Raw genomic sequence first — 18,933 nt, 5'->3', positions numbered from 1 at the left:
CATAACAGACCTTAATTCTCTTCAGATTACCATGCTGCCTTTCATGCAAAAATTTAAATCTTGTTTACATTAGACATAATCTTAAAGTAATGATCTGTTTGAAGTAAGATTTTCAGATCTTGAATATGGCCACTGTAACATCCACAAACATGACATGCAAAATTGAGAAGGTATGCCTGTAATCAATGGATACTAAAAGAAGAAGGAACACAGAAGTGCTCAAGACAAAACAAGCAAGATTTAGGCAAACCTTAACAGGCCAATCAAGACAGCAGCAAATAATGGACATTCACGTAATGTCTTAGAAAAACATCATTTTAATTACAAATTACAGGTAAAGATGTCAATACAAATGGACAACTGTTAGTTATTGATGTATGATTAATCACAAAGAGGAAAGAGTCAAATCTGTATTTTGCAAAGGAAATTCTCCTGTTGCACTGCAGATACTGGAAAACTTGTATTCCTTTTCAAGGCTGACTGACAGTATTTGCAAACTGTAGTCTACTGCAGTGTAAAGATAGTAATATTCAGCATAAGCTTCATGAGTGTCATATTCTATAGCTGTCATGCATAAGTTAGACCCTCTCAGTGTTTTCAAAATACATATTCCCTTCTAGGCCCTTCACAGGCAGTAATAAAAATAGACTTACGCAAGGATAGCAGAAAGAGAAAGCATCTCTGCTGTGAGGTAGGACAGGTAGGCAATGATAAACACAAATCCAGGTTCAATGATTCTCACATGCTTGGTGAAACGACTGACCAACGAGAGCAGGAATGCAAAGAAAATGCCAACCAGCGTCCCACCCAGGCTCACCACAAAGAATGACACTGAAAAACAAAACCAAACACAGCTTAAACAGTAGAAGTATAATGGTTTCAACTAGTTCTCTTCTATTATTTGGCCAGCAAATCAGAGAAAAATTTCGAGGACATATAAAAATTATTTCTAAAATGCAACAACATTAATTGTGTTTGAGCACTTGGCATAGGAATGCAGCATTGTGTAGAAGAAACAAGGTTACTTTCTGTTAAGCCTCACCATTTTAGGCTTGTTTCAAACCCACTACATTTCCATGACTGATTTTTTTCCCACATTCTGTAAACAAATGCTTTTCCAAAAGCATATTAGAGAATATGCCAAAGTCACTGTTAAAACATTGGTTTATAAGATAATGTAGCATCATGTTGTGCTTGGAATGGGAAATATTGAGTAAATTTTTTGGCAAATGACATTTCTTGAGTGTCACTGGCAAGTATTACCTAATAGCACTCAGTGATAAGCAGTGAGAATGCCTGTATGCAATCTCAATTTCCCTGGAATGCAAGAAAAGCATTGGCTGAAAATGAGGACAAGTTACAAAATACAAATGAAATAAGTAAAGCTGTCGATTTGGATGGTCTTAACAACTGAGCTCCACATCTGTTGCATCTTCTCAGAAGAAAACAAATCTGATGGTGTATCCCAAATACTTATTTATTTTATTAAGAAATTAATCTATACCACAGGAGTGTGGGAATATGAGTGACAAGGGAAAGGGGTGAAAAGCAGCAGTTACTGATAGCATAATAATAGTATTTTGTTCAAAAGTCTGCATATATACATAAATGATGTGGTATGGAATTAAATTCTACACACCTATGCCTTTGACACATTCAATCCCCGTCACATTCTCTGGACCTATTTTAACAAAAGTTTCGAACACATTGTACAGCACCTGAAAAGAAAAGCAGATTAACTTAATATTTGTTCCTGAATTAAGCCTATTAAAATAATGTCAGTTTGCCCCAACATCATGAATCCTGAAATTATGTGTGTCTGAGGGAAGTTCTGTGTGGAAGGAGGGAGAAGATTTTGCAGATTTTTTTTTTTTTTTTTTTTCCAGAATGCAAAAAATGCAAGGAGCAAGAAGAAACAAAAACCAAACCAAACCAACAAAAGACCCCAAACACAACATTTACAACAACAACAAACCAACCAAACAAAAAAACCCAACAACAACAAAACAAACCAAAAAAACACAACAAAACAAAAACTCCAAAGCACTAAAACTTTCCATTTCTTATTTCAATATGATTTCTGTCTATAAACAGCTTTGTGACATCTAGATGTTTTTTCTAAAACACTTTTCACTCTAAAATCCAAGTATTTGGCAGATTTTTAAAATTGTCTGTATAAGGTAATAAGATGCTTAATAAGATAATAATAAGATGCCAGTAATAAGATATTAGATTGCAGTAGGTTGAACATATGTAAAATAAGTTGAACATAAAAGAGAAAAAACTATAATAATTGTACTAAAGCTTTTAAAATCATTGACTAACAATGATAGTGCTGAAAGTAAAGGATTCAGCTTAGTCATATCCCTGCCTAAGGAGGTTTCTATGAGCACTATTCTTGACACATGCCTGTCTAAACTGTTAATAGTTGCTACACTGATGGAGAACTCTACTATGGCTTTCTCAGCTTCCCCTGTGGCAGCTAACCTTCTTATTATATTTACCCCAGTCATGGCATACAGGTTACTTTGTCTGTAACAGCAGACATTTACATATTTACATTTAAAAAACGCTACATCATCTACTTTCTTCTGTCCTCCAGCCTTTCCTTTTTCAAATTAAGAACTCCAGTTGTTTCAAATTTTCTCATAGGCTGTGCTTTCTGACTCTTGATCACGCTTACTCTTCTCTTACGGATTTTCTTCAACAAAAAATGAAACTTGTTTTTATCTGTAGAGTGAGTGCTTGTATTGATTTCACAGTAACAAAAAACTCTTTTCCTTCTGAAAAGCAGAGATGTTAATACTTGAGTTTAGCAAGGGTTTATTTTAATTTTTTTTTTGGGTAATACCCCAGAAGTACTAATGAGACTGATATATAAAGCAATTAGGTTTCTCTGGAGACCCTAAATGGCATTTTCAAACTCATATAAGAGTTAGGCTGCTGCCAGTGACTTTGTAGTGCTTTGCTGCCTTGGTTGCAATAAATTAAGTAACTGAGCCTGATGGACATGTCTTACCCTCCTTTGGAGATATGCAGGAGTAGCAATAGGTGGTGATTTGAAGCTAATTGAAGCTCTATAGCAATGCAGTCATATAGCATCTTTCTGCCATAGGACTTCCCGGTTCCTGTCCACTAGCACTGTACCACAAAATTATTTGTTTTATTCTGAGAAAAAAATTTGTGTGAAAAGAATAAGTATTTCTGTCAAAATAAAAAATCAGTAGAAAATTTGGATTGTTTTAAGTTTGTTAAAGTCTATTACATTTTCCTTTTCTTTCTTTCTAAATGAAAGCAAGTCAAAAAAACCACAAACACACAGAAATTAACATGTTAGCAAAAAAAAAGAAAACAAATCAGAAATGTCCCACATTTTTTTCCCAAATTGTCTTTGTTATATATCTGTTTGATAAACAGATGATTGAAGTAAAAGACAGGAAACAGACATACACAGTTTGGTGAGTATTCTCTCTCTGTCTATATATTTGAGGTATGCATATAAGTTATGGGCATAATGGAAATATGCAGAAAAGAATATGTGCATTTTAAATGTTTTTATGTTCATCCAAGCAAGGACTGTATATTTTTATGTGACTTATGGGCTCCAGATAGCTTTCAGGCTCAAACATATAATCTTTGTAATACAGTGTTTGTAAGCAAGACAGAGAACACCATGAGCTATGCTATACTACCCTGTGACTAGATAGATGCAGATGATATAGCATTTAATTTAAGGGGAAAATACACTTCAGAAGAAACCCTCTAGTGTCTGGGTGACTTTGGGATATATAATTTACTTACCACAGTTACAGCATCATTCAGAAGTGACTCTCCAAAAACAATGATGAATAGAACTTCATTGACATGGACTTCTTCAAACACTGCCAGGACAGCTACAGGATCCACAGCGGCAATTAAGCTGCCAAACAGGAGGAAGTCCAGCAGTCCAGTATTCAGGTGGCCTTCAGAAAACAAAGCAAAGTATAAGCAGAGTCAGCTCTGTACTATATATAGTAATGACAGACTGTGATATTACAAGTAATGCAAAACTCTTGAAAAAGGGATTGTAAGACTGGAAAGCATGGCATAGAAACTACTTAACAAGTTCTTCACTGTGTCACTTTGTATCCTAGAAGGTTTGTTGAACCCATAGTTGGCCCATGGAGATCAAAGTTGATTCTGGAAGCAGTACAGTCATGTTCTTATGGCAAGGCCCTTGAGATAAGTATGTCTAGATCTAAACTGGCTTTGTATTTGTGTGGTATGGTTTATCTAACTTGAGTAAATTATCTCAAAACAATTGAAAAATCACAAGATGGTAAAAGGAATATACCATTACTCCTGAAGTAAACACTCAAAAATATTTCATGCCACAGGCCAGATTTGACTCTTGGTTGTTCAGTGGGGCTTAACTGCACTCAGTGCAGTTCAATACCACTTGTGGCCTCCTTATTGAAGTAGACATTCATTGGTAGGTTCAGTTAAGCCTTTTATTTCCCAAATTATGATTCATGAAGCCACAGTTGGATTATCTGCAAGTAGGCCATAAAAACAGATGAAGAACTAAAATGTTTGTGTTGTAGCCCCTTAGGAATTTTGGCAATGATTTCAAAAGTTTTGCAACTACAAAACTCTGGTGAAAAAGTTACCTAGTACTTTATTTTTATTTTTATTTTTTTTTTTAAATATTCTTTTAGTCATTAAGGTTATTTTGTTCAGTTATGCAAACAGACTGAGACAAGCATCACTATAGTTTTCAAAGTAACAGAAAAGGTAGACCCACTTTGCTCAGCTTCTTAAATATCTTGCAAAATTTATCCTCTTCATGCAATCAGGAGTGGTATCCCAGTAATTTTTTCTGGGAAATAGATTTTTGAAATGGTAGATGACAGGAAAATTCAATTTCTGTTCATTAAGGGATGGAGGAGGAAGCAAGGTGATGAAACCCAAAATTATTTGAGGAAGAGCAAAGAGTGATTAAATTGAGAGTTCATTCATTAGAACAGGGTGTAGAGGCCCACGCCCAAAATTAATAGACAGTTGGCATGGTTTCTACAGAATCACAGAATCACAGAATCGACTGGGTTGGAAGAGACCTCAGAGATCATCGAGTCCAACCCTTGATCCAACTCTAGTCCGTTTACTAGATCATGGCACTAAGTGCCATGTCCAATCTCAGTTTAAAAACCTCAAGGGACGGCGAGTCCACTACCTCCCTGGGCAGGCCATTCCAATGCCTGATCACTCTCTCTGTAAAGAATTTCTTTCTAATATCCAGCCTAAATTTCCCCTGGTAGAGTTTAAGCCCATGCCCCCTTGTCCTATTGCTAACTGCCTGGGAGAAGAGACCAATCCCCACCTGGCTATAACTTCCCTTCAGGTAGTTATAGAGAGTGATGAGGTCACCTCTAAGCCTCCTCTTCTCTAGACTAAACAACCCCAGCTCCCTCAGCCTCTCCTCATAGGTCTTATGTTCAAGTCCCTTCACCAGTCGTGTTGCTCTTCTCTGGACCCGCTCCAGCACTTCAATGTCTTTCCTGAACTGAGGGGCCCAGAACTGAACACAATACTCCAGGTGTGGCCTCACCAATGCAGAGTACAGGGGAAGGATCACTTCCCTTGTCCTGCTGACCACGCTGTTTTTGATACAGGACAGGATACCGTTGGCCTTCTTGGCCACCTGGGCACACTGTTGGCTCATGTTGAGCTTCCTGTCAATTAGCACCCCCAGGTCCCTTTCTGTCTGACTGCTCTCCAGCCACTCTGCGCCCAGCCTGTAGCGCTGCAGGGGGTTGTTGTGACCAAAGTGCAGCACCCGGCATTTGGCCTTACTGAACTTCATCCCACTGGAATCAGCCCATTTTTCCATTCTATCCAGATCCCTCTGCAGAGCCCTCCTGCCTTCCAGCAGGTCGACACTCCCTCCCAACTTGGTGTCATCAGCAAATTTGCTGATGATGGTCTCAATCCCCTCGTCTAAATCATCAATAAAGATGTTAAACAGGACTGGACCCAACACTGACCCCTGGGGAACACCACTAGTGACTGGCCGCCAGCTGGATGCAGCCCCATTCACCAGCACTCTCTGGGCCCGGCCCTCCAGCCAGTTCTTAACCCAGCGTAGAGTACACTTGTCCAAGCCATGGGCTACCAGCTTTTGCAAGAGTATATTATGGGAGACAGTGTCAAAGGCCTTGCTGAAGTCCAGATAGACCACATCCACAGCTTTCCCCTCATCCACCAGGTGAGTCACCTGATCATAGAAGGAGATCAGGTTGGTCAGACAGGACCTGCCCCTCCTAAACCCATGCTGGCTGGGTCTGATCGCTTGTCCATCCTGAAGGTGCTGTGTGATTCCATTCAGGTGAGGGAGAAACCCATCCAATTAAATTGTTTGGAAGTGTGAGTCCATGACAGTCAGTAGCCATAGCGAAAGGATCAAGGTTGTCTGTAAAGTACTTCTAGAAAAACATGGCCACTCCTCTAGCAAGAACTCTTACAATATACTATTTCAAGTTCAGAATGTTTAGTGCTTGGAAAGCAATTGAAATAGAAACTAGATTTCAAATATTTTTGATACAAAATGGCACGGGCATATTTACTAAAGAGGACACTTCACATGGACAGAGACAGGCGTAGACAACACCCTCTTGTACGCGACAGTGACCAATAATCTGGGGGAGCTGCAGAAGTACATATTCTCTTAGCTGCTGTCTGTCAATCAGAACATCTACAATGTTTCCATGCAGTTTATAGGGACCTTAGTAAGGCCCTGAAAACAGAAATTGATAGTTCACACAGTCACATAACTGATATTTTCCAAAAGAGAAATAGTCTTGTTCACTCATGGACATATTGTGCTGTGAATGAGGACAGAATCTATACATTTTAGAGTGAGAGAGGGGTTAAAGCTGTGAGCTGAAGTCTGTGCCAAAAATTCTGAGAACAGCCTTGAACTTGAATCTAAGTAATGGTTCCATAAAACGTTGTCGTTCTCTGCCATGCTTAAGGAAGGCACAAGCCAATGACAATAACTACCAGATATCAAGGTACAATGGAACATAAGGTATGAAAATAAATTGTCTCACTGAGATTGCTTATCTTTTTTATGTGTTACCAATTACAATCATTGGCACATTCTTCGAAGATTTGCAAAGCTAGTGAGCAAATATTTATAGAAAGGTTAGGACACATCTATGATTCCTACAAAGCAGTGTCAAGAAGCATGGGATTTCTAAATGAGACTTTGTTTTATACTAATGATTCAAGTTATTTCAAAGTGATTCCTACAGCTCACCAGAGTCTGGAGTTACTAGCTGGCAGCAGTGGCACCTGAACAAGGTAAGTTCTCTGGGCCAGTTTTAAGATTTCTGCACATACTGAGCATGTTGCTGTTATGACCCAGACTGCACAGGAAAAAACTTTTCTAAGCACTAGTCACAACCCACAATTATTCCATAGAGAAGTGCTAGATGTGTAAATTCTCCAGCAGATGGTGAAGAGATAGGTACAATCAGCCAGAAAGATTTAGGATTAGATAACGTCTTCCTGTTCTGTGAAAGCAGACTGGTATGGCTCTTAGTTAATAGTTAAGGTGCTGATTTTTTAATTTCACTTCTAAAGAAGAATTTCTTTGTTGTTATCAGCCTCTCTCTTTTTCCTCTGCAAATTATAATATCTATAAGAATACTGAAGGCAAATATAGAGTTGGTTTTATGTTTATTTACATAGGAAATCTATATAATCCAGTTTGGATTATGCCCTCTCATATCAATGGACAGTATTACAGGCCCATTCAATGGCAAAGTTGGAAATAATTGGTTTTAGTTCATCTTAGTCTGTAGTGGATATACATTCCTACATTTTAATGACATTATTTCAGCATTATTCATTTAAATTGTAGAAAAAGTGAGGTAGGAAAAAAAAAGTGCCATAGAACTTCAACCAGAGGCTGCTATGACCTATTCTAGAAGTTGAGTAATACAGCATTCTCTTATTTTCAGCAAGTAAGTAACAATAGCAAGGCTTTTCACAAAGTTTGATTAGTTAATAACATATTTTTGGTCATATTTTTAAATTGTTCCAAGCAGCGTGGATATTTAAAGAAGAAAATCCTTGTCTGACCTGTTGCAATAGCAATAGCCTTTTGTCATCTTTTTAGTTCCTGAAAAACCTGTATTAATAGTAAATGTGAAATTGTGGATGCAATATGTTGTGCCTACAGGCTGAAAGCACGTAGAACATCTTACCTACCCATAAAAGCCAGTAGTGTCTGCATCTGAGCTTTGTATCTCCTAAAGAAAAGTTGTTGCTTATAAAATGTGAGTTATAGTAAAGTAAATATCTAACATGTAAGGTAAATCTATTATAGATGTCTATATTGCAAACATCTGCAGTTACATAAGATGAATCTCATATGAACAAGTCTGTGGTCTAGTTCTTCCAAACTGGGATTTCCAAATATGGACAAGACAGGCTTCCCCTAAAATGGATGGAACAGATATCCTAATCTTACGCTCATTTTCAAAGAACCCACCCCAAATTTCTGCTGCTTCCCTGTCCTGGACAATGGGGACAAGTTTTGAGGCTGGAAAACTCTACTGTTATCTTCTGTAATAATAATCTAATAGTTTAATTCTTCATAAAAATGATCTCTGCAACATCTGCAACTTCTGATATTTGAAGCTCTCTTTATCTGGACTGAAATCTGTCATAAATTGCTCTAAGTTGATTTTGCACCATGGTGGTTAGAGAACAGCCCCATTGCTAGCCGTCGAGCCTTTTGTAGAACACGACATACACCTTGCAGTCTTGGAGCCACTTGCTCAGTCCAGGATCTCTGCATCAGTTGCCAAGCACTGAGGGGCAGAGTGCACAGGCGCAGCAGTATGCTACATCTGTACTCCCAGCAACATTCAAACATGCCCTTTAAGTACTTTCTAGGACTCACTAATCTAGGAGAATTTTGTCCTAGAAGGGCTTGTGAACTTCTTCAGGACATACACTAAAAAAGCGTAGGTAGGAAGCCTGTTTCAAAACACATGCAATCCACATACAAAGTGAATTATTGTTTATCAGGTGGAAGTACATAGTTATGTGCATTCCACACATGCTGAGGAGATTGAGAATTTCTGTTCTGTGCTTCGTCTAGCGGCCCTGTGACCTTATGTTGTAGTTCAATTAAGTCAGAGTGCATGTTACAGGTACTACTTGGCTCTGTAAGTCTTCAGTTACGATTTCCAGCCTCAGAAGACACAACAGAGTTGTCCTGCACACAACTCAGCAACCATTGCCTACTTAATATTAAAGCTGACTGAAGGAAGACTGTTCCATTTCACAATAACTTTGAAGGTTTCTATCACAACAGAAAGAAAAAAACCTTTCAGAGTGTGTTTTTGTCGAGATGTCCATTAGCAGGATGAATCCTGAATTTTATCCTTACGATGTACACACACATTCAGAGCAGGGAAATATGAGACATAGGTTCAAGTCCCTTCTGTGCTTGCTTCAGAGATGATTTCTCAGATAATTCTTAAATTGTGTAAAAATATTACAAATTACTCCAGTTAAAATTGGATATTTCTGCTGAAAAGAGTTGCTAAGTTGTAAAGTATCACCCATGCAACAGCTGAACTCCACAAATCAAACTTACCCATTATTCCTGTCTGGTAGACACCATACAGAGATAAACCAGTTGTAGCAGCATTCCAGACTGTTCCAATTACAGCGTACAAGAGGATGGTACCGAGATTTCCAAAGAACAGTCTGTTTGGCATGAAATATCCAGCATCCAAAACAATGGGGGGCAGCAGGTAGAAGAAAAATACTGTTGGTGTAAGGGCGAAGGAGGCAATGTGGTCTGCTGCCCATACAATGCCACCAAGAAAAATCCCAAGAACGATCAGCAGAGCGCTCTCTGGAACCACTCGAGTGACTTTGTGGGACAAATGGAAAACTGCAAAGAAAGAAGAAAACAGTTTGTCAGAAATGCAATGGAGAAACAATTTGAGTGACAACTGTTGTTAGCTGGCAATTTTGACTTTATGCAAACTTCCTACTTTCATTGTTATTAGAGCCAAAAGCATGCATGGAATGCATGGGATACAGACAGTGTCAGAACCCAGACACTGACGAAATAAAATAAAAAGGTTAATTTCCAGATTTTATCTGGTATATTTCAATTTATATGAAACCAATATTTCATGAAATTTATTTTCTTTATTGGATTGTCTTCAATTGTCTCCATACAAGATCTGTTTATGGAAAAGTGGTGTTCTGTACAAAGCAGTAAGTGCAAGACTGAAAATAAATGGTAGAAGTGCAGGAAATTTTTGTCTTTATGGTTTATTTATGTATCTAAATATACACGTCTGACTTCTCAACATTTGTCTATAAAAATGATCAGCATACTAGCGAGTTTACTGGAGAATGGGAGAAGAATGCTGAAAGAAGAACTAATTACTAATATTATATGACAATACAGCCTGCAGCAGGAGTGGAATATAGCTGATATAATGGGAGATCACTTTTGGGCCTTTTCCTCAAAATCTCCCTAGTAAGGATTTTAGTTAAATCAGAGGCATTCTGGAGTAATGGGGGCTTCAATGCTGCCTTCTTCATACATTGCTATATTTGTGGGAAATGTTTCTGCAACAGGCTACTTTCTTTTGTATAAACAGTGTCATAAAATCTGCATTTTACGGTAGTATGTCAAAGTTATTACGAAATATGAACAGAATTTGGTATCTATTGTAGAAAACTGTAATAATGTGGTGTGGTAAGACTATTAAACTAGACAATAATTAGAAAGAGAGAAAATTACAGTGTCATGAGTGAATCTAAAGAGACAGAAAGATGGCAGGGCCAAGAAAAAAAAATAGGCTGTTAAAGATGACAGAAACACAAGTAAGAGTGCAAATATTTTTGGTAACATATATTTATAGTGCATGGATAAAAGAATAAAAAAGCTGAGACAAGTAAAGTCTACAAAGAAAGATGTAACATGAAAAAGGGGGATGTGGCAAAGTTGTTTGATAACAGAGAAGCACAGGTACACTAACTGACTTTCTCAGGATTTCTGTGAGCTTTTCCTTTAGTTTATCTTAAATATTAATATGTCCCAGATGGTCTGAACCCTGGAACTCTATGATACTGACTTAATAAATGGGATTTTACTTCTATAGCTTTGTGTTGAAAATGTGAATTTCACTTTAGGAAGAAAATTCCACTGAAAGCCACCAAGTTTCTCCTGGTTTGAGCATCATTTTAGAACTGTGTTGAAGCTTTTACAATGCTAATGCATGTTAGCTCAAAAGTGGTTTGGACAAGAAATCATCTTTAAGAATTCCAGCCTTTTAAGGTGTAATGGAGGAATTTTTCTCATGATTATGTAGATATTTCAGACCAGGTTACTTTACTGAAAGACCATTATTTTTCCTCTCAGCCAAGTATTTGTTGTAGTCAAACATTAACTAGTCACCTTTTAGTGTGTTTTAAGGGCCCCATTCCTGAACTGCCTCTCTTCATCTTGGCTGCATCTACACAGACAATGTTAGAAGCATCACCCAGCATTATAGTAGCCCCACAATAAGATGGTTTCTACTAGCTGTATAACCTCCATGGGCTCATCGGAGTAGAAAACATGAAACGAAAAATGACAACGGCCTGCCTATACCAACAGTGAGTATGAATGTAGACAAAACTTGAAAACTAAGCCACATTAGAACACAGCTTTGGAGTGGGATTAATACAACAGCAATCACACATGAAAGCAAACTGCATTCAGTGAAGCCAGCTAAACCATATCAGTTCTATGTGGCACCTGTGTCATGTAATCAATAGCTGAATAACAATTCACAGAAACAAACCCTGTTTCTTCCCAGCTAGTTTCCTCTCTTTAAAATAATTTTTTAAAAACAAACAAACAAAAACCCAACCAACCAAACCAAACCAAACCAAACCAAACCAACCAACCAACCAATCAACCAACCAACCAACCAGCCAAAAATCCAAATCAAACCAAAACACCACCACAACAAAAACAAACATAAAAATGAAGGAAAACAAACTGGCTACTATTCCATGTATATATGTTTAACCTCTCAAAAGTCTTTCCTACTGCTCATTCTTGATTCCTTGGACTTCCAGGCAGTGAATTATCAACTAATTAATCACCCAACAGAGTAGGGATTATCTACTTATCCCTTAAAATGAATGTTGCTGAGCTAGGCTTACTAACCCAAGTCTGTTTTTCCTACTCTTGAGTTTGCAGATAAGCCACGATGACAAGAAGTTAAAGTTAAAAAAATTAAAAATAAACCTGTGAAGAATTTTCAAATCTAGACATTTGGAAAAAAAACCCCACAAACATGTCCAGATAAAAATTCATAGTCTGTGGGATTCTCACCTTTGCCAACCAAAAGCAGTTTCTTCCAGTGAGCATTGGGAAGCCAACATGATTTTGGTTAAAACACTGTCTTCTAGAAGTCACATGTTCCAAATGAATCAACTACATCACATCTTTCTGTGTTGCCTTTAACTCCAATTGACTGATCTGATAATCTGTACCAGATTTTAATATTATCAGAAAAAAAAACTTCTAATCTGTTAGTTTGGCAATGCAGGCTGTGGGCAGGAAAGTTATTACATGAAATGGGGCTCTAAAAACTTTTTTATATTGCCCAAGCAAAATCTGAGCAATAAATTTAATGAGTATTTGTATTAAGGTAACGGACTAGCTAACTCTGCAGGCAGACAGTACACAATACAATTAGCAGAATTCTAATGTCTATGATCATAGAAATATATGTAAAAGGGATAACATAAATGATGAAATTCAATGAAATGGCTTTAGACTAAGAAGTAATTGAAACTTAGATCAATGTTTGAGTTCATGTTAGCACGTACAATGATAGATTTTTTTTTTCTGGGTATGTGCATAAAATATATTCAGTCAAGACTGTGGAGTATGAGTAATTATACATTTATAGAAGTTCATAGAGACAGATTAATTCCAATTCACTCTTCTTTTTCTTTTTTTTTTTTTTAACAATTCATTATGTTGAAGTTATGTCCCTAATACATTCTGAGTGTGTTACAAACTGGCAAAATGATAGTACCTTCATTTCATAAAGTTTGCCTTTACTTTCTTAGGAGAGATACAGAAACAGTCCCAAAAAATTAATTATGTCCCCAGGACAAAATATTATAGAAGAACTGGAAGCTTTATTTACATCTATCTAAATGTCTAGCGTGACTACATATTTCACCTGACTGAGGAATAAAGTACAATCCAGCAATAATAGACAAGGAGTTTGGTTTGATTATGTTGTGAAAGAAATTACAAACATCAGGAAGGATAGCATGCAGTGCTGCTCAGATAAGTTACCCTGTGAGGGACCCAGAGATGAAATTAAATTTCTTTTCACTGCTGTTAATAATGAAATGTTCATTAATATATTTTAATGAGAAGATGGAAAAAGCAAAGAAAGAAAAATTGTAGGCAGTCAACAGCATAAAAGATATATCAGTGGACAGGGCAATCTTGTGATCTGTAAATTTTAATATTTATTATTTAGAATTTATTTACATAAGTCTAGGTACCGTATTAGTGAAAAAGTTAAAAGTATGCCTTCCATCTAGTACATGCTAAACCTGGCTTGAAAGTGGGTTGAACTGATTAGTGGGTAAACTGTGTTTAAATTCAAGCTGAGCATCACTGAATTAGAAGCTTTCTGCAAAGTTAAGAAACAATTACATGGTATAAACATCCTGCGAATTTTTTTTCTGGCACTTCCTTTGAGATCCGAGAAAAGAGACTGTGACATTTAACTTATCTGATGAGAAAGACAAAACAAATTAGCAATCTATGATTTGATGTCTGGAACCAGTTTCTTTTGACTCAAAGAAAGAAATATACCTTAAGAACTAAGTTGTCTTTTATCATCCTTTAAAAACACAGTAACTTAGATTAAATTCTTCAGTGGAATTTACAGCAGTCAGTGAACTATCTGTTTCTAAGGCCATCTGAGTCTTCTTCGCAAGTGCTTCAACAGAACAAGCTTTTTCTCATTTACTAAATGAAATAAAGATAGAAACGACTGATTAAATAGCAACAAAAAATAATAATAAACAAGAAATAATGTACAATTCATGTGCAAGTCACTTAATATTTGTAGGCACACAGAAGTTTTTTGAAGTAGGGTTTTCCCATCGTTCTTTCCAAATTATCTCTAAGAGCACCTTTTTTAATGAATACTTTTTCTTATCAAGCAAAACATTCGACGACTTAGTTCTAGAACCTCGTGCTTTGTTTCCAGATGAAATAAGCAATTCAAGACAGATTTGCCACCTTTTGAAAATACAGCACTGCGAAAATGAAAATCTGAGGGTATTTATTTAACATACTGTTAAATTTCAGGATTTATACAGTCATTTCGACACTATCTCAAGTGACTGATGTAATTTCCATTAATGGTTTCATGTCCTGTTTAGGGTTAAACAACTATTTAAGACCCAGAGATCAACTCTGGTGACAGAGAGAGGAGATATGGAGGGTACACACCATGGACCACCCTTTGATTTTACCTGTGTGACCACAGAAAGGACATGATGTGGTGGGATAGAAAATCTACCTCAAACCCAGAGCCAAAAGTAAGTGAGTTGCAAGGAAAAGCAATCACACAGGATTCATCCAGAACAATTGCTGCTTCTGTTTCCAGCAGGCAGTTCCCCAGACAGAGTAAAAGGGCTGATCTAATTTCTGCTCTTAATGAAAGGACTTCTGCCTCATATTTACAGGAAGCAAGTAACAAATACCGTGACCAGGATTAGAGGGGCCCTGCCTCCAGGTGGAGGAAAGGGACAACTAAGTTTACTGGAGTGTATGGATTTGATGGCCTGTCACGTCAGACCCACAGGAGTACAAGGCTCTAGTAGACACAGGTGCACAGTGTATCCTAATGTCATCAAGCTGTCAAGGCACAGAACCCATCTGTATTTCTGAAATGACCAGGAGATCCCAATAGCTAACCTTATTGGAGACTGAAGTGAGTCTGACTGGGAATGAGTGGCAAAAAGGACCCAAAAAGCTACCATTAGGCTTTTGGTATAGCTACGCTGGACATGAAGGAAATTAAACAGCTGTCCACCTTACCTGGTCTCTCAGAGGACTCTTCTGTTGTGGGGTTGCTGAGGGTCAAAGAACAGCAGGTGCTGATTGATACAACAACAGTGCACTGGCAGTGATACTGCACTGAGCAAGACTCTCTGATTGCCATTCAGAAGCTGATTTTTCAGCTGGAGAGCCAAGAAGTGATCAGAAAGCCTTGCTTACCCTTTAATAGTCCCGTCTGACTAGTGTGAAAATCTAATGGAGACTGGAGACTACCAGTAGACTACCATGGCCTGAATGAAGTCACACCACCACTGAGTGCTGCTGTGCTGGACATGCTAGAGCTGCAATATGAACTAGAGTTTAAGGCAACTCAATGCTATGCCACAGCTGATATTACTAATGTATTTTCCTCAACTTCTCTGTCAGCAGAGTGCAGGCCACCATTTGCTTTCACTTGTAGGAGCATCCAGTACACTTGGAATTGACTGGCGCAGAGATGGAAACACAGCCCTTCCATTTGCCATAGACTGATTCAGAAAATGAGAAGTGATATGCCCTGTTCAATGATGGATCCTGTCGTATCGTAGAAAAGCATTGGAGGTAGAAAGCTGCTGTATGGAGTCCTATACAACAAATTGTGGCAACTGCTGAAGGAGGTGAATTGAGCCAAGTCCTGCTTAACATCTTTACTGATGATTTAGATGAGGGGATTGAGACCATCATCAGCAAATTTGCTGATGACACCAAGTTGGGAGGGAGTGTCGACCTGCTAGAAGGCAGGAGGGCTCTGCAGAGGGATCTGGATAGACTGGAAAAATGGGCTGATTCCAATGGGATGAAGTTCAATAAGGCCAAGTGCCGGGTGCTGCACTTTGGTCACAACAACCCCCTGCAGCGCTACAGGCTGGGTGCAGAGTGGCTGGAGAGCAGTCAGACAGAAAGGGACCTGGGGGTACTAATTGACAGGAAGCTCAACATGAGCCAACAGTGTGCCCAGGTGGCCAAGAAGGCCAACGGTATCCTGTCCTGTATCAAAAATAGCGTGGTCAGCAGGACAAGGGAAGTGATCCTTCCCCTGTACTCTGCATTGGTGAGGCCACACCTTGAGTATTGTGTTCAGTTCTGGGCCCCTCAGTTCAGGAAAGACATTGAAGTGCTGGAGCGGGTCCAGAGAAGAGCAACACGACTGGTGAAGGGACTTGAACATAAGACCTATGGGGAGAGGCTGAGGGAGCTGGGGTTGTTTAGTCTAGAGAAGAGGAGGCTTAGAGGTGACCTCATCACTCTCTATAACTACCTGAAGGGAGTTTATAGCCAGGTGGGGATTGGTCTCTTCTCCCAGGCAGTTAGCAATAGGACAAGGGGGCATGGGCTTAAACTCTGCCAGGGGAAATTTGGGCTGGATTTTAGAAAGAAATTCTTTACAGAGAGAGTGGTCAGGCATTGGAATGGCCTGCCCAGGGAGGTGGTGGACTCGCCGTCCCTTGAGGTTTTTAAACTGAGATTGGACATGGCACTTAGTAAACGGGCTAGAGTTGGACCAAGGGTTGGACTCGATGATCTCTGAGGTCTTTTTCAACCCAGTCGATTCTGTGATTCTGTGTAATTTGCAGAAGTGAAGGCCATCCAGCTGGCTTTGGACATTGCTGATTGAGGAAAGTGGTGGGTGCTCTGTCTCTGTACTGACTCACGAATGGTGGCAAATGCCCTGTGGGGCTGGTTACAGCAATGTCAGAACAACTGGCAGTGTAGAGGCAAACCAGTTTGGGCTGATGCATTGTGGCAAAAAGTTGCTGTCCATGTAGAAAAACTGGTTGTAAAAGTAGATGTTCATGTGCCTAAAAGTCGATCCACTGAAGAATATTAAAACAACCAGCACGTGGATAGGGCTGCTAAGGTTCAAGTGTCTCAGGTGGATTTGAGCTGGCAACATGAGGGTGAATTATTCACAGCTTGGTGGGCCCATGCCACCTCAGGCCATCAAGGGAGAGATGCAACATATAGATGGGCTTGTGACTGAGGCATGGACATGACCATAGACACTACTGTACAGATTATCCATGAGTGTGAAATATGCTCTATGATCAAGCAAGCCAAGTGTCTAAAGGTATGGCAGATGATGTCTTAAATATAAATATGGGAAGGCCTGCAGATCGATTGTATCACACTCCCACAAACCTGCCAAGGCAAGCACTATGTGCTTACAATGGTGGAAGCAACCACCAGATGGCTAGAAACATATCCCTGCTCCACACCACCACCTGGGCCTTGAAAAGCATGTCTTACGGCAACATGGCGCCTCTGAAAGAACTAAATCAAGCAATGGGACTAATTTCTGAAACAATCTCATAGACACTGGGTCAAAGAGCATGTTATTGAGTGGGTATTTCACATTCCCTATTATGCACTAGTATCTGGGAAAATCGAACAATACAGTGGACTGTTAAAGACTACACTGAGACCTATGTGTGGTGGGACATTCATACATTAGGATAAACATTTAGCAAAGGCCACCTAGTTAGTTAACAGTAGGGGACCTTCCAATTGAGCTGACCAATCAAAACTTTTATGTACTGTAAAAGGGGATAAAGTCCCTGTAGTCTACATAAAAACTATGCTGGGGAAGACAGTCTGGGGTACCCCTGCCTCAGCCAAAGGCAAACCCACCCATAAGATTGCTTTTGCTCAAGGACTTGGCTGCATTGGAGGGTAATGCAGAAGGATGGAGAAATCTGATGTGTACCTCAAGGGGATTTGATTTTGGGTGAGAATAGGCAATGATTTTAACTGTGTTATGTTAATTGCTACATAATACTGTATGTCATCACTACTATGGTTGTTATATGCTTGTTATATGTTTGTTTGTTTGTCTGTTTGTTTTCAATAGTGCCTTCTGCAGCTTTATGTTATTACCCGATTTTTTAAAAAACATAAATCTGAAATATTTTCAATTAGTACAAATGGAAAAATCTGCTTTACCTTGCCTGTATAATAGTTCAAAGTATGATCAAATAACAGTTTGCAAACCAAATAGATCAAGCATAGCTGGGCAGTAACGAAGTCCAAAAGCGTCTGGAAAGTCCCAATGCATTCTTATTACGTTGGTCTACCTACATGGGGAATGGCCACACTGTCTAAAATATATTTTCAAGAAGGGAACATTTTAGGTCCACCATCCCTGAAAGGCATGCATCCCTGGCCACTCTCTTTCTTCATATCTCTAAGCATTAGTTGCAGCCAGTTAGTGGATCACACCTCAGACTCACCAGCTCCATCTGCCATACAGTTACAGAAGCAGCAGTAGAGATGTTTGATATGGTCTATACAAGCTCCTGGGCAGAGCCTGAAGCATTCATGGTGTAGGAACTGTGTGTAGATGCTGGGGCAGAGAGATCTGTTTATTTTCTATCCATTTTTTCCTGCTTTTTGTCTGCAAACTCCTTTCAAAGGTTATTTTAGCTTTTTAGTGTTTGACAATTTTTTTTCTCATTAAGCTGTACATGTAGGAGATCCAGATATTGTGACATCCCCAACATCTAAAAATAAACTGAATAATCACAGTTTTAAAATTACTTCCAACTCCTGGTTTACCAACAGTGTCATATAATCCCTGATCTTTATTGGCTGCCTGTAGTGTTCCCTGTGGTCCTTTCACAATGCTGAAGGAAACGTATGTCAGTTTCATTCCGCATATCACCGTGTCCATGCTAATGGTTCTTAACGGTTCTGAAACAACAGACTGTACAAACTCCTTTAGAAATTTCATTGTTGCAATTGTTGGAAACTACTTAACAATAATGACCATTGGTGTTCAACTC

At 38.8% G+C, this 18,933-nt stretch overlaps 1 protein-coding gene across 3 annotated transcripts in view; it reads right to left on the bottom strand.

Moving 5' to 3' along the window:
• The window catches only part of SLC9A3 (solute carrier family 9 member A3), a 63,399-nt gene that overhangs the window by 25,093 nt on the left and 19,373 nt on the right, over positions 1–18,933 (bottom strand). For all 3 annotated transcript variants that reach the window (XM_065052219.1, XM_065052218.1, XM_005510187.3), the window contains exons 2-5: positions 9,653–9,955; positions 3,802–3,962; positions 1,640–1,718; positions 654–831 (exon numbers count right to left, since the gene is read on the bottom strand). In XM_065052219.1, the coding sequence (XP_064908291.1) occupies positions 654–831; positions 1,640–1,718; positions 3,802–3,962; positions 9,653–9,955 (721 nt within the window). The remainder of the gene's footprint in view (positions 1–653; positions 832–1,639; positions 1,719–3,801; positions 3,963–9,652; positions 9,956–18,933) is intronic.

Source organism: Columba livia, chromosome 2, assembly GCF_036013475.1.
Source record: "Columba livia isolate bColLiv1 breed racing homer chromosome 2, bColLiv1.pat.W.v2, whole genome shotgun sequence".
Taxonomy (NCBI): domain Eukaryota; kingdom Metazoa; phylum Chordata; class Aves; order Columbiformes; family Columbidae; genus Columba; species Columba livia.
This window is presented reverse-complemented; position numbering and strand designations above follow the sequence as displayed.